The following is a 25,857-nucleotide window of genomic DNA, read 5'->3' as shown; positions in this document are numbered from 1 at the left end:
CGAAAATGTGTGTTTTTGTGAATGTCCTACAATAATGGAGGGTCCTGGTGTCTGCCCAAGAATCTTGGAGGCGCCTTATAGCTTTTTATCAGAATGCCCAAGAATCTGTGTCTTTTTTGAAAATGCCCGAGAATCTTGGGGAAGCTTTGTGACTTTTTTAAAAATGCTAAAAAAATTTCGGAGACCCTTAGTATCTTTTTTTTTGAGAATGCCCAAGAATCTGTCCTTTTTACTTCCCGAGCGTAAGCAAAGGAAGTATTGTAATCGAGTCCGTCGGTCGACTCTCTAGTTTTACGTTTTCTCGATCTTTCATGACCCCTAGAAAACGAAGAAATAGGTCTCCCATTTCCGTCTGTATGTCCGTCTGTCCGTCTGTCCGTCTGTCCGTCCGTCTGTCCGTCCGTCTGTCCGTCCGTCTGTCCGTCCGTCTGTCCGTCTGTCCGTCTGCCGTCCCGGATTTTTATTAGACAGATAATCTCCGAAAGTACTCGACCGATTGTTGTGAAATTTTGTACTTATATTAAGAATATCATGTAGATGGTAAAACGCTAACCAAAATTTGTCTAATCATCCCCACCACTAATGCGATGACGTCACTTCAAAATTGTACATAGTAAATGGGTTTTCAATTGTATAAAATAACATAGTCCTACACATGTAGTTTACAACTCTGAATCGACTTTTCACCCGAAACGTCCAGATTTTTGGGAAAAAAATCAAAATTATAAAACAACATTTTGAAATTTAATTTTTAATCTGCTAACCAGAATGCTTTGAAATGTTGCAGATGTTTTAAGGCTATAAAGAGCATAATAAATTTTTAGTCAAAAAATATTTGCTTATCCCCTCCAAAAACTTGATGACCTCAGCTCAAAAGTTTGTGGAATAAATCATATCTAAAATGTACAAAATATGATGAGTCTGTACTTGTGATCTATCACTCCATTCATATTTTTTGGATTTGCATATACAGGGTGACTCAAAAAAATTAATGAATGCGTAAATTTATTTTACTGATTTACTCAGAAACTACAAAACCGAATGCTTTGAAATCTTGCAGATGTTTTAAGGTTATAAAGAGCATAATAAATGTTTAGTCAAAATATATTTGCTTATCCCCTCCAAAAAATTGATGACGTCAGCTCGAAAGTTTGCCGAATAAATCCTATCTAAACTGTAAAAATATGATGAGTCTGTACTTGTAATTTATCACTCCATTCATATTTTTTGGATTTGCATATACAGGGTGACTCAAAAAAATTAATGAATGCGTAAATATATTTTATTGATTTAATCAGGAACTACACAACCGAATGCTCTGAAATCTTGCAGATGTTTTAAGGTCATAAAGAGCATAATAAATGTTTAGTCAAAATATATTTGCTTATCCCCTCCAAAAACTTGATGACGTCAGCTCGAAAGTTTGCCGAATAAATCATATCAAAAATCTACAAAATATGATGAGTCTGTACTTGTCATTTATCATGACATTCATATTTTTTGGATTTGCATATACAGAGTGACTCAAAAAAATTAATGAATGCGTAAATATATTTTATTGATTTAATCAGGAACTACAAAACGGAATGCTCTGACATCTTGCAGATGTTTTAAGGTTATAAAGAGCATAATAAATGTTTAGTCAAAATATATTTTCTTATCCCCTCCAAAAACTTGATGACGTCAGCTCGAAAATTTGCCGAATAAATCATATCTAAAATGTACAAAATATGATCAGTCTGTACTTGTGATCTATCACTCTATTCATATTTTTTGGATTTGCACATACAGGGTGATTCAAAAAAATAAATGAAAGCGTAAATTTATTTTACTGATTTACTCAGGAACTACAAAACCGAATGCTTCGAAATCTTGAAGATATTTTAAAATTATCATAAGCATGGTAAATTTTTGATCAAAATGTATTTGGTCGTCCTCCCTAAAAAATTTATGACGTCACCACAAAATTTTGCTGAATAAATCCTATCTAAAATGTACAAAATATGGTGAGTCTCTTCTTGTGATTTATCATTCCATTCAAATTTTTTCGATTTGCATATACAGGGTGACTCAAAAAAATTAATGAATGCGTAAATTTATTTTATTGATTTAATCAGGAACTACAAAACCAAATGCTTTGAAATCTTGCAGATGTTTTAAGGTTATAAAGAGCATAATAAATTTTTAGTCAAAATATATTTGGTTATCTTCTACAAAAAACTGATGACGTCAGCTCAAAAGTTTGCCGAATAAATCGTATCTAAATTGTACAAAATATGATGAGTCTGTACTTGTGATTTATCATTCCATTCATATTTTTTGATTTGCATATGCAGGGTGACTCAAAAAAATTAATGAAAGCGTGAATTTATTTTATCGATTTAATCAGGAATTACAAAACCGAATGCTTTGAAATCTTGGGAATATTTTAAAGTTATTATAAGCATGGTAAACTTTTGTTCAAAATGTATTTGTTCATCCCTCCTAAAAAAATTGATGACGTCACCCTTAAATTTTGCTGATTAAATCCTATCTAAAATGCAAAAAATATGATGAGTTTGTACTTGTGATATATCATTCCATTCATATTTTTTAGATTTTCTTAAGAGGTGGTTCAAAAAAAGGCGCCGTATACCTGAGTAAATTGTTTCGTTATTTTATTGATTATAAGAAATCAATATTCAAAACGACCCAATTCATTTTCCCGAAAATGTGGGAATACAATAATTTTATTCTTAGTATTACACTACATCTATCCCAACTGATATACGTGTCCTTGCAAAAATGTTGATGACGTCATCACATTTTTTTTTAAATTCCCACTACAAAAATGTAATGAGAAAAAAAAACACAATAGGCATGCAGTCGTCAAGTTTCCGACAGCGAGGGAAGTACTGTCTAAACTCTTTAGACCAATTTTTTGAGAATGCCCAAGAATCTTGAGCGCCCTTTGTGGTTTATTTTGAGAATGCCCTAGAATCATGGACAGCCCTAGTGTCTTTTTTGAGAATGCGCAAGAATCACGGAAGGCCCTATTTTGTCTTTGGGAATGCCCAAGAAAATTGAGGATCCCTTGTGTTTTTTTTGAGAATGCCCTAGATTCATGGAAGGCTCTAGTCTCCCTGAGAATGCCTAAGAATCTTGGGGGGGCTTGTGGATTTTTTTTGAGAATGCCTTAGAATCACTGAAGGTCCTAGAGTCTCTTTGAGAATGTCTAAAAAACTTGAGGGTCCCTTATGTTTTTTTAGAATGCCCTAGATTCACGCAGGGCTCTAGTCTCTCTGAGAATGCCCAAGAATCTTGGGAGGGGCTTGTGGATTTTTTTGAGAATGCCCTAGAAAGTGTGCAGCGAAGCTGTCTAGATTTTATCGTAATAATAAATCTCACACTTATTACTTAAAAAAAATGTGAGCGCAGCGAGCACGTAAAGGATGTTTCAATCCCAGAGACATTGTAATGATCACTGACAATCTTTAAATTCACATTTTTAAAATAGTGACAACAATATTGTTAATTTAGCTTCTTGGGGGCAGCGATAGAAAAGCTCAATTTTATTCCCGATGTAGAAATCTTCACGTAGCTTCTGCTACTCGCCAGCAGCTGGCGCTTGCATCGCTTCGCCGCCAATCACGTCATTTTCACCTCCCTCCGTCTCGCTCCCGCCTCACTCCACTCATTCCTCCAGTCCAGACATCGCAGCGAACTGTCTTTAGTAAAACAGCCATGTTGGGTAGTGACGGTTGAAAAATACCAGTGTCGGTTAAAAGTAAATTGTTTAATGTGTTGTTGAGTGTTCCATTGTTGGATTAATGACGACCGCAACCGACAGCATGAACTGGGGCACCGAGCTCTGGGTAAGTCCTCCAAACCATCGCTCCTGCGACCCCGATCGCCCACCGTCGCCCATCGAACCACTTTCGCGATAAAACCGTCCCTCGTCCCGGCAGACAAAGCCCCACGTCCGGGAAAACCATCCGCGCGACCATCTGGTGAGGCGAATTTTTTCCCCGGAGGAAAACGGTCAACCAGTTCGCGGTTGGACCAAAACGGTCATCCTCCAACCTGCGTGACTCAGGTCTCAGGTGAGAACCAGTCGCAGGTGTGTCATTTTGGTCGTGGATCTCAGGTGGCCGTGTACCATCCACCTTCCATGTACCATCAGCGCCCGCTTGTGTGGACGTTTACGTTAATTGTGTAACGCAGACATGAATAGAAAGCGAATTATTGTGCTGTTATGCAGTCGTTCGCAGCTATTTGTTGCAAATTGGCGGCGATTGGCAAAGTTGGCGGAAATTGGCGGAATGAGGGGTCACAGCCGCCTCCGACCGGGGTGCAGCGCGCAGGTTGGGTCATTGTTTTGGTGACTCACCGGGTAAATAATTGATAAGGTTAAGGGGGTTTAGTCATTCCTTAAGGGTGCACCACGATGCTTAACACAGCCTGTGGCGAAACCAAACGGAAAAAAACAAACAAGAGAAATGTTAATGTGCGTGTCGTGTTAGTGCAGATAAACGTCAACTTTCTTCATTGTTTCGACTTCGCAAGGTTTTAAATTTTTTCAATGGTAGCATACTTTCGAGATTTGTGCGTTGTGGTGTGGGCTTTGTTGCGAAGGCAGGTTTAATCGAGTTTTCAAGACACAAAGTAATTATATTGTTTACGTCCTCGTGCGCCGATTTATCAGTTGCTTTTAAATGAACTTTTACTTCATTTCTTGTTTAATGACTTGTTTTGGACCTTTGTTGCCATGGTTAAACGAAAATTTGTTTTGGTGCTGATTGTACCAGTCATTGCGGTTATCTCCTGCAAAGATTTGGTGACGTCATCCAAAAATGTTAATGTAATGTCCTAATTTAATAAATTTTGTTGCCATTCTCATATTTCTGGAGTAGTATATTAAAAATCAGGAAAGTTCGATGTAAACAAGTGCAAATTTTTTTTATTTGTCTCTATTTTTTGGGCGAATTTTAGAACTGATTTTATCTGGAGAGTAGCACGTGTATAATGCGAGCGCAGAGAGCATGTTCAGGACATTCGGTGTACGTGATCCTAAATTTTTTGAAATTTTTGTATACTTGAGGATTATCGTGTAGATGGTAAAACTTTAATCAAAAGTTGAAAATTTTGCCTGTTCTTACGTGACATTCTTTCGATGTATAAACATAAATAAACACTTGGGCTTTAGATTGCTATTACCTACTGCTGACGGACAAGGCGTGTTATTTATGCCTCTGGTTTTTATTTATCACAAACGAAAATCATAAAAGCAAATTTTATAACTTTTTTCAACATCTGGATTTATTATACAAACTAATAGCCTTCGACCAATTTTTTATTAATCAAATCAAGAACCTCATTTTTTAGATTTGCTTATACAGGGTCACTCAAAGAAATTAATCAATCAGTCAATTTATTTTATTGAATAAATCAACAATTGAACTGAATACTTTGAAATTTTGCAGACGTTTTAAAGTTATTGTAAGCATGGTAAATTTTTAATCAAACTATATCTGTTTATAACCTCCCAGAAAGTTAATGACGTCATGTCAAAATTTTGCCGAATAAATTCTACCCAAAATTTATTTATCATTGCATTAATATTTTTTCGATTTAGTTAAACAGGTGGCCAGATTAATGAATGAGTCAATTTATTTTATTGATTAAATCAGGAACGGCTCACTCCATTTTCCCAGAAAATTTTGGGAATACAATACTGTTATTTTTTAATTTCCATTTTACACTAAATAAAATAAGTCATGAGCAAGCAGTAGAACCACCCACCCACCCCTTCTTCGTTCCAGTGGCTACTCTTAATATTGTTCAGTCCTACCTTAGCAAGTTTTAGCCCCGCCCACCCACCCCTTTTTTTCTTACAAGATATGTGATTTACCAAAATCAATCTTATCTTGACAAGTACTACCCTCGCCCACCCGCCCTTATTTTCTTAGAGGATATATCATTTACCACTTCTTATTTGCTATAACATTTATTTTTTATTTCTGAAGAAAAAAGTGAGAACGGGTGGGTGGGCGGAATTAGCGAATCCTTTATTATCAAGCAATAGCCCCGCCCACCCACCCCCTCTTCATTCCAGTGATTACTCTTAATATTGTTCAGTCATTTACCAAAATCAATCTTATTTTAACAAAAAAATTAAATCTTATATTCTGCCACTTGTCAAAATAGAATACAATTCCCTTTTTACAGAAACTAAAATAAGACAATGAAACAGAGAAAAAAGGTGGGCGGAGCAGAGTTTACCTAGCCCCGCACACCCGCCCTCTATTCGCACAGACGGTATATCATTTGCCAAAATTAGTCTTAAATTGGCAAGTGCCAGCCCCGCCCACCCGCCCTGTATTTTCTTAGGGGGTATGTCATTTGCCAAAATTAGTGTTATCCTAGCAAGTACTAGGCCCGCCCACCCTCCCTCTATTTTTCTGAAGGGGTGTCATTTGCTAAAATCACTCATATTAAAATTGCAAATTCGTGAAAGTGCAAAAAATTGCAAAATCTAAATAATGAAACATCAAAAAACTAGAAAAATAAATTAATTTTTAATTGATCAAATTAATATCCTCATTTTTTAGATCTGCTTATACAGGTCACTCAAAAAAATTAATGAATCAGTCAAATTCACTAAATCAAAAAACTGAATATTGACAACTTGCGGACGTTTTAAAGCTATTGTAAGCGTGGAAAATTTTTAATCAAAATATGTTTTTATTCCCCCCAAAAAATTGATGACGTCATCTCAAAATTTTTCCGAATACTTTCTATCCAAAATTTACTTATCATTACAATACAATACTGTTATTTTTCAATTTCCACTTTACACTAAATAAAATAAGTCGGTGAAATGGAGAAAGAAGGTGGGTGGGGCTAAATTTAGCTTTTTTCTAGTTTCATGAGTAAGCAGTAGCACTACCCACCCACCCCTTCCTCGTTCCAGTGGCTACTCTTAATATTGTTCAGTCCTACCTTGGCAAGTTTTAGCCCCGCCCACACACCCTTTTTTTTCTTAGAAGATATGTCATTTACCAAAATCAATCTTATCTTAACAAGTACTAACTTCGCCCACCCGCCCTTATTTTCTTAGAGGATATATCATTTACCACTTTTTATTTGCTATAACATTTATTTCTTATTTCTGAAGAAAAAAATGAGAGAACGGGCGGGTGGGCGGGGCTAAGTTTAACTTTTTCTTAGCGAATCCTTTATATTCAAGCAATAACCCCGCCCACCCCCTCTTCATTCCAGTGATTACTCTTAATATTGTTCAGTAATTTACCAAAATCAATCTTATTTTAACAAATACTAGCTAAACGTAAAGGCCTACGTGATCCTACATTATTTGAAATTTATGTGTACTTGAGGATTATCGTGCAGATGGTAAAACTTGAACCAAAATTTGTCTATTGTACCCTCCCAAAAAATGGATGACGTCAGCTCAAAGTTTTGTCTACTCTTGTTCGTAAAAATGTATATATGTATATTATTTTTGCTGCATACATTGACATTCTGAAAATGCGTAGTTAAAAGTGATTGAAGTACACATTTAATTTTACACCAGTTTAAAATCTTGAAATTTTTGGATTCGTTTGACTCCGAAAATTTCGTTTATTTAAATTCTCTGTTCACTTTTTGGCGAGGTTGCAGTTCTTTTTGGTTTTTAAGCAAACATAAACGTGTTTTTTGCTGTTAGAACTGTGATTTTCCGTTGGGGTTAAAATGTCACATGTCTCATGAGCACAGCATTAATCAAAAAACCGCCTCCAAATGGAACAAAATTCAAATTTTCTTGTTTCTTTGTTGACAAAATCGCACTGTTCGATGTAAATGTTGATTTTCACAGTTTGTGCAAGCTGTAAATATTTGCGATTGTGATAGTTTTGGGAGAAATATATACATTATACATATACTAAATTTTTTGCGTAATCTGGAACAAACTCACACGGACTGCAAAACCCATGAGTAATTTAGTCCATGCCGATTTCCCATTTCCTCCCGCGATAAAACCTCCAGTAATTAGAAAAATTTCCAACTCCCTCGGACATCGTACATCACCGAACGTTTCCACACCGCACACGATAACAGATTGATACTCGAAAGCCGTACACTTCTGACGAATGAATCACTTCCACAAAAGACGCGAAAAATGCAAGACATGTCACGTCTGCCTTTTTCCTCCTACCTATGACAATCCGGCGTTGCTTGTCCACGATCAATACACAATTCTTTCAAAAAAGCAGAAATTTAACCCGACGGGAGCAACGGTGCGGCACGTGCATGTTTCCCATCTATTCAATGTTTCTCTAGCATGAACATGCGTCTTTAAAACAGTCCAGATGTTAACGAGTTATGGCGGAGGGTGTAACAGTTTCGTAATTACAGGGTCGTGTGTCGGGAACTTGTTCCGGACGTAAATTTAAATTTATGGGAGAGTGTTTAAGGAGAGCTCCAACTTACAAAAAACGTGTTTCGGAGGTTTTTGTGTACGGTCGAAAAAATTTTGACTCACAGTTGGCTCCGAGTTTGGTGAAAAACCAAAATATAAACATAAATCACTGTTCTGACAAGCGAATGTTTATATCGTAATTCCTGATATGGTGATGATGTCTCATCAACAATTTTTTGTTAATGTATGAAAACGGAACCCAAATTCTTATTCATTCTCCAGTTATTTTTATCACATTTAAGTTAATTCGTAAGATTTTACCCGATGACTAATCGTGTTATGGATTCCACGTTATTCCGCAGTATTGCAAGATTTAACACGTGTGCATTACAATCCACTATGCTGAATACGATCCTCGTTTAAAAACATGTTTGTTTCACACGAGCTAACCTAGCGTGTCGGTGTCGTCTTGACTTTCAATGGGTCACTTTTCTGATGTCGTTGTTGAATTGCTGAAATAGCGCGGGCGTGAGCACCCCCGTGTGACCCCGAATACGATTTTTTGTTGGATATCGTGAAAATGTCGAAAATGGTAATTTCGTAGAAAATTATCGCAAGGTCAGTAGTTTCCTACAAGGCCGTACGCTAATTTTAACGATTTACGTCAAAGCAAAATCGCTCGTTATTGCTGGACGTTTCGATCGAGTCGAACTGGATTGGAATTGCAGAATAATTGAAAATGTGGTTGGTTTGTGTTTGCCAAAATTAATCACAATTAGAAAATAGACACTAATTATAGTAAATTTTACTTGTTTGAGAAGAAAATGTAATTTTAATTAACCCAGGTCGCCCTAATTTTTTTTAATTTCAATTAATTACGACTAATTTTGCTAATTTTATTACTCATTTTTTAAAGAATGTGAAGAAATACCGAAAATCTGTACAAGAAACTAATGAAAAACATCGTTATAACCTAAATTGTAATCAATTAATTAGGTAGAAATTAGCAGTAGTTAGAGGCAAGTCTTCATTTTGATTGAATTAGAGTAAATTATTTTTTAATGTAGAATAGACACTGATTAACGTAAATTGTCGTGCTCGTTTGATATTCAGTGTGTATGTTATTAATTATTATATTAATTCATACTAATTACAATTAATTTTGCTAATTTTTCTAGGACCAACTTGTTTTTTGAGAACGTAGAGAAGTTCTGAAAACGCGTCGAGAAATTACAACAAACGGCGTCACAACCCACATTTTCATTAATTAAGTAGTCGAAATTAGCCTTAATTAGAGTCAAATATTATATTTGGTTGTGTTTAGACTGTATTATTTTTACTAGCGTCAACGAATCTTCCGTTGCCGCTTAAATTTTAACTAAACTTAATATGGAACGGATATTAATTATCGTTAATTTGCTAATTTCCCTAATATCCATTTTTCATCCACTCGGTAATTAATTAATGAAGTAGAAATTAGTACGTAATTAAAGTGCAAAAAAATCTCTTGGTAATTGTCGAAGGTGGTCGAAAAATGGTTGAAACTTCTAGTGCACAAATTTCAAGTATTATTTACATTTTTTTCAAAGTAATTCGTTTAAGAAATAACGGAAACCATTTAAACTAAATTCAGATTTGGTGTCTTATGACTAATTTTACTAAATTCTCCTAAGAACGTTTCTAAGAAATCTTGTGGTTGTAATTGTAGTGAATTTTACTAGTTTGAGATGAAAACGTAATTTTAAAATATCGAAATGTTCTATTTTTTGTTAAATTCAGTTAATTATGACTAATTTTGTTAGTCATTTTTGTTAAAAACGTGGAGAACTACCGAAAATATGACAAGAAACGAAGGAAAAGCATCGTTATAACCGAAATTGTAATTAATTAGTTGGGTAGAAATCAGCAGTAGTTAGAGGCAAGTCTTCATTTTGATTGAATTAGAGTAAATTATTTTTTTGTGTAGAATAGACACTGTTTACCGTAAATTTTTGTGCTCGTTTGATTATCAGTGTGTATTTAATCATTTATTATATGTATTCATACTAATTACAATTAATTTTGCTAATTTCTCTAGGACCAATTTGTTTTTAAGAACGTAGAGAAATTGTGAAAACGCGTCGAGAAATTACAACAAACGGCGTCACAACCCACATTTTAATTAATTAAGTAGTCGAAATTAGCCTTAATTAGAGTCAAATATTATATTTGGTTTTGTTTAGACTGTATTATTTTTATTAGCGTCAACGAATCTTCCGTTGCTGCTTAAATTTTAATTACTTAATTATTTATTAAATAATATGGAACGGATATTAATTATCGTAAATTTTGCCAATTTCACTAATATCCATTCTTCATCCACTCGGTAATTAATTAATTAAGTAGAAATTAGTACGAAATTTAAGGACAAAAAAAATCTCGGTAATTTTCGAAGGTGGTCGAAAAATGGTTGAAACTTCTAGTGCACAAGTTTCGAGTATTATTTACATTTTTTTCAAAGTAATGCGTTTAAGAAATCACGGAAACCATTTAAACTAAATTCAGAATTTGGTTTCTTATGACTAATTTTACTAAATTCTCCTAAGAACGTTTCTAAGAAATCTTGTAGTTGTAATTGTAGTGAATTTTACTTGTTTGAGATGAAAACGTGATTTTAAAATATCGAAATGTTCTATTTTTTGTTAAATTCAGTCAATTACGACTAATTTTGCTGATTTTGTTAGTCATTTTTGTTAAAAAACCTGGAGAAATACCGAAAATGTGACAAGAAACGAAGGAAAAACATCGTTATAACCGAAATTGTAATTAATTAATTAGGTAGAAATTAGCAGTAGTTACAGACAAATCTTCATTTCGATTGAATTAGAGTAAATTATTTTTTTGTGTAGAATAGACACTGATTACCGTAAATTTTTGTGTTCGTTTGATTTTCAGTGTGTATTTAATCATTTATTATATGTATTCATACTAATTGCAATTAATTTTGCTAATTTCTCTAGGACCAATTTGTTTTTAAGAACGTAGAGAAATGCTGAAAACGCGTCGAGACATTACAACAAACGGCGTCACAACCCACATTTTAATTAATTACGTAGTCGAAATTAGCCTTAATTACAGTCAAAAATTATATTTGGTTGTGTTAAGACTGTATTATTTTTACTAGCGTCAACGAATCTTCCGTTGCTGCTTAAATTTTAATTACTTAATTATTAAATAAAATGGAACGGATATTAATTATCGTAAATTTTGCTAATTTCACTAATATCCATTCATCATCCACTCGGTAATTAATTAATTAAGTAGAAATTAGTACGTAATTAAAGGACAAAAAAATCTCTTGGTAATTTTCGAAGGTGGTCGAAAAATGGTTGAAACTTCTATCTAGTGTACAAGTTTCAAGTATTATTTACATTGTTTTCAAAATAATTCGTTTAAAAATAACGGAAACCATTTAAACTAAATTCAGATTTGGTTTCTTATGACTAATTTTACTAAATTCTCCTAAGAACGTTTCTAAGAAATCTTGTAGTTGTAATTGTAGTGAATTTTACTAGTTTGAGTTGAAAACGCGATTTTAAAATATCGAGATGTTCTATTTTTTGTTAAATTCAGTCAATTACGACTAATTTTGCTAATTTTGTTGGTCATTTTTGTAAAAAACGTGGAGAAATACCGAAAATGTGACAAGAAACGAAGGAAAAACATCGTTATAACCGAAATTGTAATTAATTAATTGGGTAGAAATCAGCAGTAGTTAGAGGCAAGTCTTCATTTCGATTGAATTAGAGTAAATTATTTTTTTGTGTAGAATAGACACTGATTACCGCAAATTTTTGTGTTCGTTTGATTTTCAGTGTGTATTTAAACATTTATTATATGTATTCATACTAATTGCAATTAATTTTGCTAATTTCTGTAGGACCAATTTGTTTTTAAGAACGTAGAAAAATTCTGAAAACGCGTCGAGACATTACAACTAATGGCGTCACAACCCACATTTTAATTGATTAAGTAGTCGAAATTAACCTTAATTAGAGTCAAATATTATGTTTAGTTGTGTTTAGACTGTATTATTTTTACTAGCGTCAACGAATCTTCCGTTACTGCTTAAATTTTATTTACTTAATTATTTATTAACTAATATGGAACGGATATTAATTATCGTAAATTTTGCTAATTTCACTAATATCCATTCTTCATCCAATCGGTAATTAATTAATTAAGTAGAAATTAGTACGTAATTAAAGGACAAAAAAATCTCTTGGTAATTGTCGAAGGTGGTCGAAAAATGGTTGAAACTTCTAGTGCACAAGTTTCAAGTATTATTTACATTTTTTTCAAAGTAATTGGTTTAAGAAATCACGGAAACCATTTAAGCTAAATTCAGATTTGGTTTCTTATGACTAATTTTACTAAATTCCCTTGAGAACGTTTCAAAGAAATCTTGTAGTTGTAATTGTAGTGAATTTTACTTGTTTGAGATGAAAACGTAATTTTAAAATATCGAGATGTTCTATTTTTGGTTGAATTCAGTCAATTACGAATAATTTTGCTAATTTTTTTAGTCATTTTTGTAAAAAACGTGGAGAAATACCGAAAATGTGACAAGAAACGAAGGAAAAACATCGTTATAACCGAAATTGTAATTAATTAATTGGGTAGAAATCGGCAGTAGTTAGAGGCAAGTCTTCATTTTGATTGAATTAGAGTAAATTATTTTTTTGTGTAGAATAGACACTGATTGCCGTAAATTTTTGTGCTCGTTTGATTTTCAGTGTGTATTTAATCATTTATTATATGTATTCATACTAATTACAATTAATTTTGCTAATTTCTGTAGGACCAATTTGTTTTTAAGAACGTAGAAAAATTCTGAAAACGCGTCGAGACATTACAACTAATGGCGTCACAACCCACATTTTAATTGATTAAGTAGTCGAAATTAACCTTAATTAGAGTCAAATATTATGTTTAGTTGTGTTTAGACTGTATTATTTTTACTAGCGTCAACGAATCTTCCGTTACTGCTTAAATTTTATTTACTTAATTATTTATTAACTAATATGGAACGGATATTAATTATCGTAAATTTTGCTAATTTCACTAATATCCATTCTTCATCCAATCGGTAATTAATTAATTAAGTAGAAATTAGTACGTAATTAAAGGACAAAAAAATCTCTTGGTAATTGTCGAAGGTGGTCGAAAAATGGTTGAAACTTCTAGTGCACAAGTTTCAAGTATTATTTGCATTTTTTTCAAAGTAATTCGTTTAAGAAATCACGGAAACCATTTAAACTAAATTCAGATTTGGTTTCTTACGTCCAATTTTACTAAATTCTCCTAACGTTTCTAAGAAATCTTGTAGTTGTAATTGTAGTAAATTTTACTTGTTTGAGATGAAAACGTAATTTTAAAATATTGAGATGTTCAATTTTTTGTTAAATTCAGTCAATTGCGACTAATTTTGCTAATTTTGTTAGTCATTTTTGTAAAAAACGTGGAGAAATGCCGAAAATGTGCCAAGAAGCGAAGGAAAAACATCGTTATAACCGAAATTGTAATTAATTAATTGGGAAGAAATTAGTAGTAGTTAGAGGCAAGTCTTCATTTCGATTGAATTAGAGTAAATTATTTTTTTGTGTAAAATAGACACTGATTACCGTAAATTTTTGTGCTCGTTTGTTTTCAGTGTGTATTTAATCATTTATTACATGTATTCATACTAATTACAATAATTACAATTAATTTTGCTAATTTCTCTAGGACCAATTTGTTTTTAAGAACGTAGAGAAATTCTGAAAACGCGTCGAAAAATTACAACAAACGGCGTCACAACCCACATTTTAATTAATTAAGTAGTCGAAATTAGCCTTAATTAGAGTCAAATATTATATTTGGTTTTGTTTAGACTGTATTATTTTTATTAGTGTCAACGAATCTTCCGTTGCTGCTTAAATTTTATTTACTTAATTATTTATTAAATAATATGGAACGGATATTAATTATCGTAAATTTTGCTAATTTCACTAATATCCATTCTTCATCCACTCGGGAATTAATGAATTAAGTAGAAATTAGTATGTAATTAAAAAACAAAAAAAATCTGCTGGTAATTTTCGAAGGTGGTCGAAAAATGGTTGAAACTTCTAGTGCACAAGTTTCAAGTATTATTTACATTTTTTTCAAAGCAATTCGTCTAAGAAATCACGGAAACCATTTAAACTAAATTCAGATTTGAATTCTTATGACTAATTTTACTAAATTCTCCTAAGAACGTTTCTAAGAAATCTTGTAGTTGTAATTGTAGTGAATTTTACTTGTTTGAGATGAAAACGTAATTTTAAAATATCGAAATGTTCTATTTTTTGTTAAATTCAGTCAATTACGACTAATTTTGTTCGTAATTTTTGTAAAAAACGTGGAGAAATACCGAAAATGTGACAAGAAACGAAGGAAAAACATCGTTATAACCGAAATTGTAATTAATTAATTGGGTAGAAATCAGCAGTAGTTAGAGGCAAGTCTTCATTTCGATTGAATTAGAGTAAATTATTTTTTTGTGTAGAATAGACACTGATTACCGTAAATTTTTGTGCTCGTTTGATTTTCAGTGTGTATTTAATCATTTATTATATGTATTCATACTAATTGCAATTAATTTTGCTAATTTCTCTAGGACCAATTTGTTTTTAAGAACATAGAGAAATTGTGAAAACGCGTCGAGAAATTACAACAAACGGCGTCACAACCCACATTTTAATTAATTAAGTAGTCGAAATTAGCCTTAATTAAAGTCAAATACTATATTTGGTTGTGTTTAGACTGTATTATTTTTACTAGCGTCAACGAATCTTCCGTTGCCGCTTAAATTTTAATTAAACTTAATTATTTATTAAATAATATGGCAGGGATATTAGTTATCGTAAATTTTGCTAATTTCACTAATATCCATTCTTCATCCACTCGGTAATCAATTAATTAAGTAGAAATTAGTACGTAATTAAAGGACAAAAAAAATTATAACAAACGCGGTCACAACCGACATTTTAATTAATTCATTAATTAGTTATAAATTAGGCGTGAGTCAAATCTTGTCTTTGGTCGAATATTTCGTAAGCACCAATTAATTACGACAAATTTTGCTAATTTCATTATTCAGTTTTTTTAAAGAACGTGAAAACTTGTCGAAGAAATGATTGCGAACATTGTTATATCCCAAATTGTAATGAATTAATTAATTAAGTCGGCAGAAATCAGCCGTAATTAGAGCCAAGTCTTGCATTTGGTTCAGTTGGAGTAAATTACTTTTACTAATGTCTTGTTATTAATTGATCTATCGAGATTACGACTAATTTTGCTAATTTCTCCAGTACCAATTTTTTGTAAAGAACGTAGGGAAAGCCTGAAAGCTCGTCGAGGTACTGGGAACAATCTAATTAATTAGAAATTAGTCGTGATTAGAGTCGAATCTAACTAATGAAACAGTTCTGGATGCCACCGAATCGAAATGAATAAAATCCCAATCGAAACCAACAAACTTCTTTCAGTTTCCAACCTAAAAATAACCCGATCCATCCCCCTTTTCCAACATCCCCGTTTGAAATTTGTTTGTATTTCTGCTACTACAGAAACGACCAAACTCAACTCTTAAACCGTGGCTATCGATTACACAAACTCGTCTCCCTCCGGCCCAACTCCGCTCAATTCACCAAAAAATTACCATTCCAAACATCATGACAACCAGAATCCACATAACACGAAAATTAAAAACGCGGTTTCCTCGACATTTGAACTGGAAGACATAAACTCTCACGTAATGTGGGAATCAACCTTCAACGTCGCAATTCTCGGTGGTAACTCGAATTAGCATCCATTTCTGTGCAAAGCAAAGGCGTGGTACATGACCATTGACCCCAGAAAATGCACTCTGGTCTAGCTGAACCATCCGGTCGATTCCTCAAATGCATCAAAAGCGTGGGTACGACTATCAGTGGAAGGATGAGATACGAAGATAAGAGCGTACGAGGTCTAGATAAACAAAAACAAGGACGAAAGAATAATAAAAGAGTTGATTTGCGTGCACCCACGCGGTTTTAATATCGTTGACTAAGTCGGAGAAGAATCACGGGCTCAAGCGGAATCCTTGAGTAAGGAGATAATAAATGTAAAGCAACATGATCCTTTCCGGCTGGAGTTGATTTATTGTGCAGTTTTACATGCAGGTGGAAGGAAACTTTTACAATCCAATTATTCGGAGCGAGGGGTGGATTCGAAGCCCTTTTAAGTGGGATTGATGGGGTTTTTTCGACGGGAAGCGTCTGGTTTGAAATAGCGAACCGAACGTTAATTGAGTGTAAAAGAAAAATATACCGTAGGACTATTTTCATAAATCACACTGACGTTGCATAGCTGATACTCGGAAGACAATATTATGCACGTTTCATTGCATTAGTTAGTCATTGGTTAATTATTTTTATTAGTTACGACGGTGCTGAGTCAGAAGACTTTCACCGGTTTTTTTCGGTTTCCGTCTGTATGTCCGATTTTCAAAACTACTATTTTTTTGAAACAATTACCAACGTTTATTGCAGTTCCATGCGTTTATCGATAACTGGGACGACATTAACAATTATAATGTTGTTTTTTGGTTGCGACACTGCGATAATGTTACGAACAACAAAAAATCATTCTTACACAAAAAACGTGGTTCTTCTAGGCGCCAATTAACTTTAATCGTATGTATTCTCATAGTGATTTGCATATTCCGATATCCTTGCATACCTTTTATGAAAACTGACTCGTAATAAATTAGATAACCGGTGCTATTACCGTGATTGATACGTATAGCAATGAGCTGGTACAATTATAGTTGGAAAAAGTGACTTTGCTAGGAATGCGATTATACATATATAATTTTTTTAAAACCGTCAAAACTTCCGAAGTTTATCAAAGTAGCGCTTGGATGTTTATCGAAAACTAACATTTTCATCAAAACGTGCGATTCGCTTGAAAAAAAACAAGAAAAAGTGAGTTCGAGTGAAATCTTTGATTGATGCTGTTCTCACGGAACATGTAACACGCTTAAAATAAATCAGGTTTAACTTAATTTTGGAACGCAATTTCGATGGTGTGACGTGAAAACTCCACAATTACGCGATTTCCTCGCCTCTTTGATCATCCAACCAGATTTAATAATCCAACTTCGAATTTCCTTTACGTCTTGTCTAAATATTTACTCAATCCAGTAGCTTTACACTCTTCCACTTAACCACCCAACTCGTTCGGTTAATGAATTATGCCATAAAAACGTTGGAGAGCAACCTCGTCTGGTGGCAGTTCCATTACACACAAGGTGTTTATTTTAAACACTAACCACCATTGTGGCGGAAGGATCGGATATTAATAGACGCCTGCGAAACAGTGAATTGGAAGCTCACACTACTTCCTTCTAGTGTCACTCAACTCGTTCACTGTGTCCAAGTCATAGGTCATTAGGTTAACTGTCACTATAAAAGCTGATAGTGCATACTAGTGTTTCATTTCGTTGTTGTTGCATCTGGTAAAATTTCAAGAAATCTCGCTAAATCGGATGTTTAATGATATGAAACACCTGCGTGTAAGTGACTTTTGCAGGCAGTTGACGCGGAATGCTGAATTCTTCGTGGGTAAGAGTTTGTGGGTCACAGAACTCGGAGGTCACGGTCAGACAAACGTCTGGTTGGAGCAATTTTATGGATTGAATTGACTGACTGTTTTACAGACTGACATTACGGCGGGTTTGATTTATTTATAGGCTTTGTGTGTTTTGATAGCTCAATTGTGTGGTTTGTTTAATTTGGGGGAGCGAAGGGAGCAGGTTGGGTTTGATGGATCGAGGAAAAGTTTGGTGTGATGGTGATATGTTGCAACTGATAATGCAGTCCGGAGTTTTATTTGGTAGTGGATTTTATCAGAGTGATAAGGTGGATAGTGTGTATGTGGAGATTAGATGTTTACATTTTTTGCGAATGGTGTAAAGTTATTATCGTGGTGTTAATGTAATGATTCAGGCATGTTTGTCATTGTACTACGAATTCGGTGAATTTGAAGCTCGGTGTTTGGAAGATGAGATGATCAAAAAGTTTCCATCGTTCACCAAATATGTTTTTTTCCCCTAATAATGTAACCAATTTCGCTATTTAATTATCTCCGAAACTATGCATCCCAGGTGAATTTATTTATTTGGAAATGTCAAAAATAATATTTAAAAAAACAAAAATGGTGTATAGATTGCAATTATGAAAAAAATATACAGAATGTTTCATTGAAAAAAATACAACTTTGGTGTGTTGATATTGGATGAAACACGCTGTACATTTGAAAATAATTCTAAATTCTGTTAAACTTGGCTAAAATATTTTTCAATAGCTCCCGATAAATGCGGATTTTATTTTTCTCATAAAGAATATAAATTTTTTGTAAAAATATACACGGTGTTCCATTAAATTAATCGACTTTGGAGTGTAGCAATTAAAAGGAACATTTTGTATGTTGAAAATTATTCCAGATATTACTAAATTTTGCTAAAATATGTGGTCACCAGCTGACGATAAATCCGGATTTTTTTTCACAAAGAATAAAAATCTTAAAAAAATTTATAGGGTGTTACAATAATCAAAAAAAAAACAGTTCTGGTGTGTAGCTATTAATTGAAACACAATGTATATTTTACAATAATTCTCAATTCTCAATAACTTTGAAAAAACCTTTCTTCAGTAGCTCACGATAAACGAGTTTTTTCCTTGTTTTTATAAACATTGCAAATCTCAAAAATTCTATAGGATATTTCATTGGAAAAAAATCACCTTTGGTGTATTTGAATAAAAGACACTGTACATTTGAAAATAATTCTAAATTCTGTTAAACTTGGCTAAAATATTTTCCAATAGCTCTCGATAAATGCCGATTTTATTTTTCTCACAAAGAATATAAATTTTTTGTAAAAATATACACGGTGTTCCATTAAAATAATCGAGTTTGGTGTGTAGCAATTAAAAGGAACACATTGTATGTTGAAAATTATTCCAGATATTACTAAATTTTGCTAAAATATGTGGTCACCAGCTGACGATAAATCCGGATTTTTTTTCACAAAGAATAAAAATCTGAAAAAAATTTATAGGGTGTTACAATAATTAAAAAAAAAAAACAGTGCTGGTGTATAGCTATTAATTGAAACACAATGTATATTTTACAATAATTCTCAATTCTCAATAACTTTGAAAAAACCTTTCTTCAGTAGCTCATGATAAACGAGGTTTTGTTACTTGTTTTTATAAAGATTGCAAATCTCAAAAATTATATAGGATATTTCATTGGAAAAAAATCACCTTTGGTGTATTTGAATAAAAGACACTGTACATTTGAAAATCATTCTAAATTCTGTTAAACTTGGCTAAAATATTTTTCAATAGCTCCCGATAAATGCGGACTTTATTTTTCTCATAAAGAATATACATTTTTTGTAAAAATATACACGGTGTTCCATTAAAATAATCGAGTTTGGTGTGTAGCAATTAAAAGGAACACATTGTATGTTGAAAATTATTCCAGATATTACTAAATTTTGCTAAAATATGGGGTCACCAGCTGACGATAAATCCGGATTTTTTTTCACAAAGAATAAAAATCTGAAAAAAAATTATAGGGTGTTACAATAATAAAAAAAAACAGTGCTGGTGTGTAGCTATTAATTGAAACACAATGTATATTTTACAATAATAGCAGTTGCTAAGATAAGACTGATTTTGGCTCTATTAATCTGTAAAAACTTGTTAAATTTAAAACGTGTTGAATTGCAAATTTCCATTGTAACGAGTTAAATTCCTAAATCGGATTGGGGATTTATTTTTTATGTTTCATTCTACTTCAGGAGCGAGGGAAGTTCTGTTGAAACAACTTTCGACCAATGTTTTCAGTAGCTCACGATAAATACGAATTTTCCTTTTTTTATAAAAAATAAAAATTGAAAAAATACATAGAGTGCTACATTGAAAAAAAATCACGTTAGTATGTAGCTATTAATTGAAACACGCTGTATATTTGAAAATAATTTTCGATTCTATTAAAACTTCGCCAGAATGTTTTCTCAATAGCTCATGATAAACGAGAGTTTTCCCTGTTTCTATAAGGGCTGCAAATATATAAAAATATATAAGATGTTTAATTGAAAAAAGTATAGCTGTTGAATGAAACACACTGTACATTTGAAAATAACTCTAAATTCAGTTAAGCTTCGCTAAAACATCTTCGCCAAAATATTTTTCCACGAGCTCAAAGGATTAACACGGATTTTCGTTTTTTCATAAAGAATAAAAATCTGTAAAAATATATAGGGTGTTACATTGAAAACAAAAACACCACCAATAACGTGATAACGTCACTTCAAAATCGTACATAGTAAACGGTTTTAAATTGTATAAAATAACATAGTCCTACACATGTAGTTTGACTCCGTCTTGAGTTTTTACCCGAAACTTCCAGATTTTTGGAAAAAACAAATCAAAAATTTTGCAATTTAATTTTGAATCTGCAAAACTGAATGCTTTGAAATCTTGCAAATATTTTAAAGTTATGATAAGCATAACAAATTTTTAATCAAAATATATATACTTGCCCCCTCCAAAACATGGATGACGGCAGCTCAAAATTTTGCCGAAAAAATTCTACCCAAAATGTGCAAAATATGATGACTTGTGATTTAAGATTGCATTCATATTTTTTAGATTTGCCTCCTATTTGCTTAGAGGATGTGACATGTACCTAAATTAGTCCTGTCATAGCAAGGACTAGCCCCGCCCACCCTCCCTGTATTTTCTTAGAGGGTATGGCATTTGCCAAAATCAGTTTTATCTTAGCAAGTGCTACCCCGCCCACCCGCCCCCTATTTTCTCAGAGGATTATGCATTTTGCCAAAATCAGTCTTATCTTGGTAAATACAAACACTTTGGCAAATTACATAGCTTTAATGAAAATAGAGGGCGGGTGGGCGGGGCTAGTACTTGCTAAGATAAGACTTATTTTGGCAAATAACATACCCTCTGAGAAAACAGGGGGCGGGTGGGCGGGGCTAGTACTTGCTTACATAAGACTGATTATGGCTCTATTAATCTTGTAAGAACTTGTTAAATTTAAAAGGTGTTAAATTGCAAATTTCCGTAGTAACTAGTTAAATTCCTAAATCTGATTGGGTGTTTATTTTTTATGTTTCATTCTACTTCAGGGGCGAGGGAAGTTCTGTTGAAACAACTTTCGACCAATTTTTTCATAAAGAATAAAAATCTGAAAATATGTAGGGTGCTACATTGAAAAAAAAAAATCACGTTGGTGTGTAGCTGTTCATTGAAACACTGTATATTTGAAAATAATTTTCAATTCTATTAAACTTCGCCAAAATGTTTTCTCAATAGCTCACAATAAACGAGGGTTTTCCCTGTTTCTACAAAGGCTGCACATATATAAAAATATATAGGATATTTCATTGAAAAAAATACAGCTTTCGCCGAAATATTTTTTCAATAGTAGATAAATAAATGCTGAATTTACTTTTCTCAAAGGGAATATACATTTTGTATGAAAATATACACGGTGTTCCATTCAAAAAAATGCGACTTTAGTGTGTAGCTATGTATTAAATTAAATGAAACACGCTGTATGTTTGGAAATAATTTCAAATGTCATTAAAGTTTGTGAAAATATTTTTTCAATAGCCACGATAAATACGGATTTTTGTTTTTTCATAAAGAATAAAAATATATAGGGTGTTACATTGAAAAAAACACGTTGGTTTGTAGCTATTAATTGAAACACACTGTATATTTGAAAATAATTTTCAGTTCTGTTAAACTCGCCATAATATTTTCTCAATAGCTCACGATAAGCGAGGATTTTCCCTGCAAATATAATAAAAATATATAGGATGTTTCGTTGAAAAAATACATTTTTAATGTGTAGCTGTTGAATGAAACACACTGTATATTTGAAAATAATTCTAAATTCGGTTAAGCTTGATATGAGTTTTTACTTGTGATTTATCATTGCATACATATTTTTTTGAATTTCCCTCCTATTTTCTCACAGGATATGTCATTTGCCCAAATTAGTCTTATCGTAGCATGGACTAGCTCCGCCCACCCTCCCTCTATTTCTTAGAGGATATGGCATTTGCCAAAATCAGTTTTATCTTAGCAAGTACTAGCCCCGCCCACCCACCCCTTATTTTCTCAGAGGATATATCATTTGCCAAAATTAGTTTTGTCTTTGTGAAGACTAGCCCCGCCCACCCGCCCTGTATTTTCTTAGAGGGTATGCCATTTGCCAAAATCAGTGTTATCGTGGCAAATACTAGCATTTTGGCAAATTACATACTTTTAAGAAAATAGAGGGCAGATGAACGGGGCCAGTACTTGCTAAGATAAGATTTATTTTGGCAAATGACATATCCTCTGAGAAAATAGGGGGCGGGTGGGCGGGGCTAGTACTTGTTAAGATAGGACTTACTTTGACAAATGGCATCCTCTGAGAAAATAAGGGGCGGGTGGGCGGGGCTAGTACTTGTTAAGATAAGACTGATTTTAGCTCTATTAATCTTGTAAAACCTTGTTAAATTTAAAAGGTTTGCAAATTTCTGTAGTAACCAGTTGAATTCCTAAATCTGATTGGGTGTTTATTTATTTATTTTTTCATTCTACCTCAGGAGCAAGGGAAGTTCTGTTGAAACAACTTTCATCAAGAGCTCACGATAAATACGAATTTTCCTTTTTTCATGAAGAATAAAAATCTATTAAAAGATACAGGGTGTTTCATTGAAACACATTGTTAAATGAAACACACTGTATATTTGAAAATAATTTTCAGTTCTATTAAACTTGGCCAAAATGTTTTCTCAACAGCTCAGTATAAACGAGGGTTTTCCCTGTTTCTATAAAGGCTGCTAATATATAAAAATATATCGGATGTTTCATTGAAAAATACATACAGCTTTAGTGTGTAGCTGTTCAATGAAACACACTACATTTGAAAATAATTAAAAATTCGGTAAAGATTCACTGAAATATTTTTTCAATAGTTAATAAATAAATAAATAAATGCAGATTTTACTTTTCTCAAAGAGAATATACATTTTGTATGAAAATATACACGGTGTTCCTTTCAAAAAATACGACTTTGGTGTGTAGCTATGTGTTAATTAAATGGAACACGCTGTATGTTTGGAAATAATTCCAAATGTCATTAAAGTTTGTCAAAATAGTTTTTCATTAGCTCGCGATAAATGCGGAAACTTGAAAAAAAAACTTGAAATTCGATCATTTTGAAAATTCTCTTCCCAAAACAGATATACAAGCCGCTCTTTTCGTATTCTACAAGCTGTTATAAACGTCAAGAAAATACGAAGTTTGACGTGCGTCCAACTGATCTTGGAAAATGGGAGGAAAAATTCTTGAGGAAAATTTTAAAATTTAAAAAATCGAAAAATTGCTGTAAATAGCAAAAATAATTCAGGCCAGAATTTTTTTCTATCTTTTTTATTTCTCGTTGAGTGGCTGCGATTTTGAAACTATCGACTTATTTGCCAAAGAGGTCAACAAGAACATTTGTTATGCAGTCGATTTTTAAGATAATAAAACCCCACGATTCTATCTGGTTATCTATTTTCGTATTGGTTTTGACTGATAAGAAATTGGAATGCAATATCAGACGAATTTATTTAATATTTGTGTACTTGTCTACGATATCATTCAAAACAAATTCCTTATCAAAGTAGGGTAAAAAATTCCTTTTTATTGAATTCTGTGGATTTCTGGCGTTCTTCCAATTTTACGCCCATTTTAAAGACAAATGTATTCCGAAACCGGGCTAATCCAACAAGACTTAAAACGCCATCCTGCAAAAGCCAGAAGCTTTATTTTTCTTTGAGCCGGTCGTTCAGAATGCCGCTCTCAGCCGCGCGAAGAATTCCTCTTGGAAACAAGACAAAGCCTCCTGCAAAAGGTCGAAGGCGACTCTGACCTTCGTTGACAAAACTCCAGGTAGTTTCCGGCCTTCAACCATTAACCCCTCGGAATTCCAGCACACGATCCCGAATCCAAACATTCGCTCAATCAATAACAATAATCGCGTTGAGGTATTCTAAATTTATGCGTCGCCAGTTGACATTTCATTGTCAGCACCATTACTACTCTACCATTTTAAGGTCCATTCAATCTATGGAATATTCAAATGAGAAGTACAGGTTTCGTAGCGACTTTCATTCGCGTGCATCAGCCTTCGAAACCCACCGAAATGGGCGATTGCAAAACGCAGTCTGCCTTTTCCTGACAAAAACAGGTCTTGTTGCCACGAACAGGCTCTAAAAATAAAGTCTCGATGGTGTCAAAGGTAGCAGAAGCGCGGATTCGGTGATTCATTCCACCATGGGTTTGTCGGGTCTGATGTGGTTTTTATGAAAGAGTGCTTTGTTGTTGGTGAGGCTTTTTCTAAACGATTGTTTACACTTCAAGGTTGACTTGCAAAAGGCTTCATTGAGAGGTTTTGTACTATATTGGGTTTGATTCATCTGTGGAAAGGTTTGAGAAAATACGTGATTCATTTCGCTGCGTTTTCGAGTTAATTCATGGTTTGGTTTGAGGTTTCCAGATGTGGGAAAACGTTAAAGTGGCGCCATTGTGGGGATTTTTTGCGTAATAAACACCCAATTATCGGAGTTAATGGGTTTGTTTTGGTTGCATTATTTACCTTCGCTGCAGATCATGGGTTTGGTCTGGGTCGAGTGAAGGTTTTCGGTTTCGGGATAATAAAGTCATAAAAGACGCATGTTTATGTTCGAGCGGGTTTATTTATTTGTGTTAAAGTGGGATTTCGCAAACAGTGAAAATGTCGGAGATGATTTATTTACACAAATATTTATTTTTTGGTTTTCCGTTCGAGTGGAGATTTAGTAGCTGTTACATCTTTGACACATAAATATTTAAATGTTTCAATTTTGCATTTTTTTGACAATTTCATTTTGGAATTTTCCAATTTTTCCATTTTTAAACTCTTGAATTTTTGAAATTTTCGATTTTTCGTTTCTTCAATTTTCACAATTTTGGAATTTTTCTTTAAGGCTTCGAGTTTCCAGTTTTTTGATTTTTCAAACAAGAAAATCGAAACAACGAGAATTTGAAACGGAGATTTTTGCAGTTTTTCAGTTCTAATAACATTGTACAATTTTCCGTTTTTCCGTTTTTTCAGCTATTCGATTTGCAACTAACTTCTCAAAAATTTCACAATTTTTCAATTTTGAAACTCTTGAATTTTTGAAATTTTATAATTTTGTACTTTTTCGAATTCGATTTTTTAGATATCTCAAATTTGAGACTTCGATTTTCCAGTTCTTTTGATTTTTCAAGCAAGAAAACTGAAAAACGAGAAGCTGA

At 33.1% G+C, this 25,857-nt stretch overlaps 1 protein-coding gene across 5 annotated transcripts in view; it reads left to right on the top strand.

Annotated features, from left to right (window-relative positions):
* Positions 1 to 3,680: 3,680 nt before the first annotated feature.
* The window catches only part of LOC135125308 (formin-binding protein 1 homolog), an 80,611-nt gene continuing 58,434 nt past the window's right edge, over positions 3,681 to 25,857 (top strand). For all 5 annotated transcript variants that reach the window (XM_064050790.1, XM_064050792.1, XM_064050791.1 and 2 more), the window contains exon 1: positions 3,681 to 3,854. In XM_064050790.1, coding sequence (XP_063906860.1) covers positions 3,810 to 3,854 — 45 coding nt within the window. In that variant the 5' untranslated portion in view covers positions 3,681 to 3,809. The remainder of the gene's footprint in view (positions 3,855 to 25,857) is intronic.

Source organism: Zophobas morio, unplaced genomic scaffold, assembly GCF_036711695.1.
Source record: "Zophobas morio isolate AGI-343-1 ecotype UQ-CSIRO unplaced genomic scaffold, CSIRO_AGI_Zmor_V1 ptg000008l, whole genome shotgun sequence".
NCBI lineage: Eukaryota > Metazoa > Arthropoda > Insecta > Coleoptera > Tenebrionidae > Zophobas > Zophobas morio.
The sequence above is the reverse complement of the archived record's forward strand: the minus strand, read 5'-3'. Positions and strand labels throughout refer to the sequence as shown.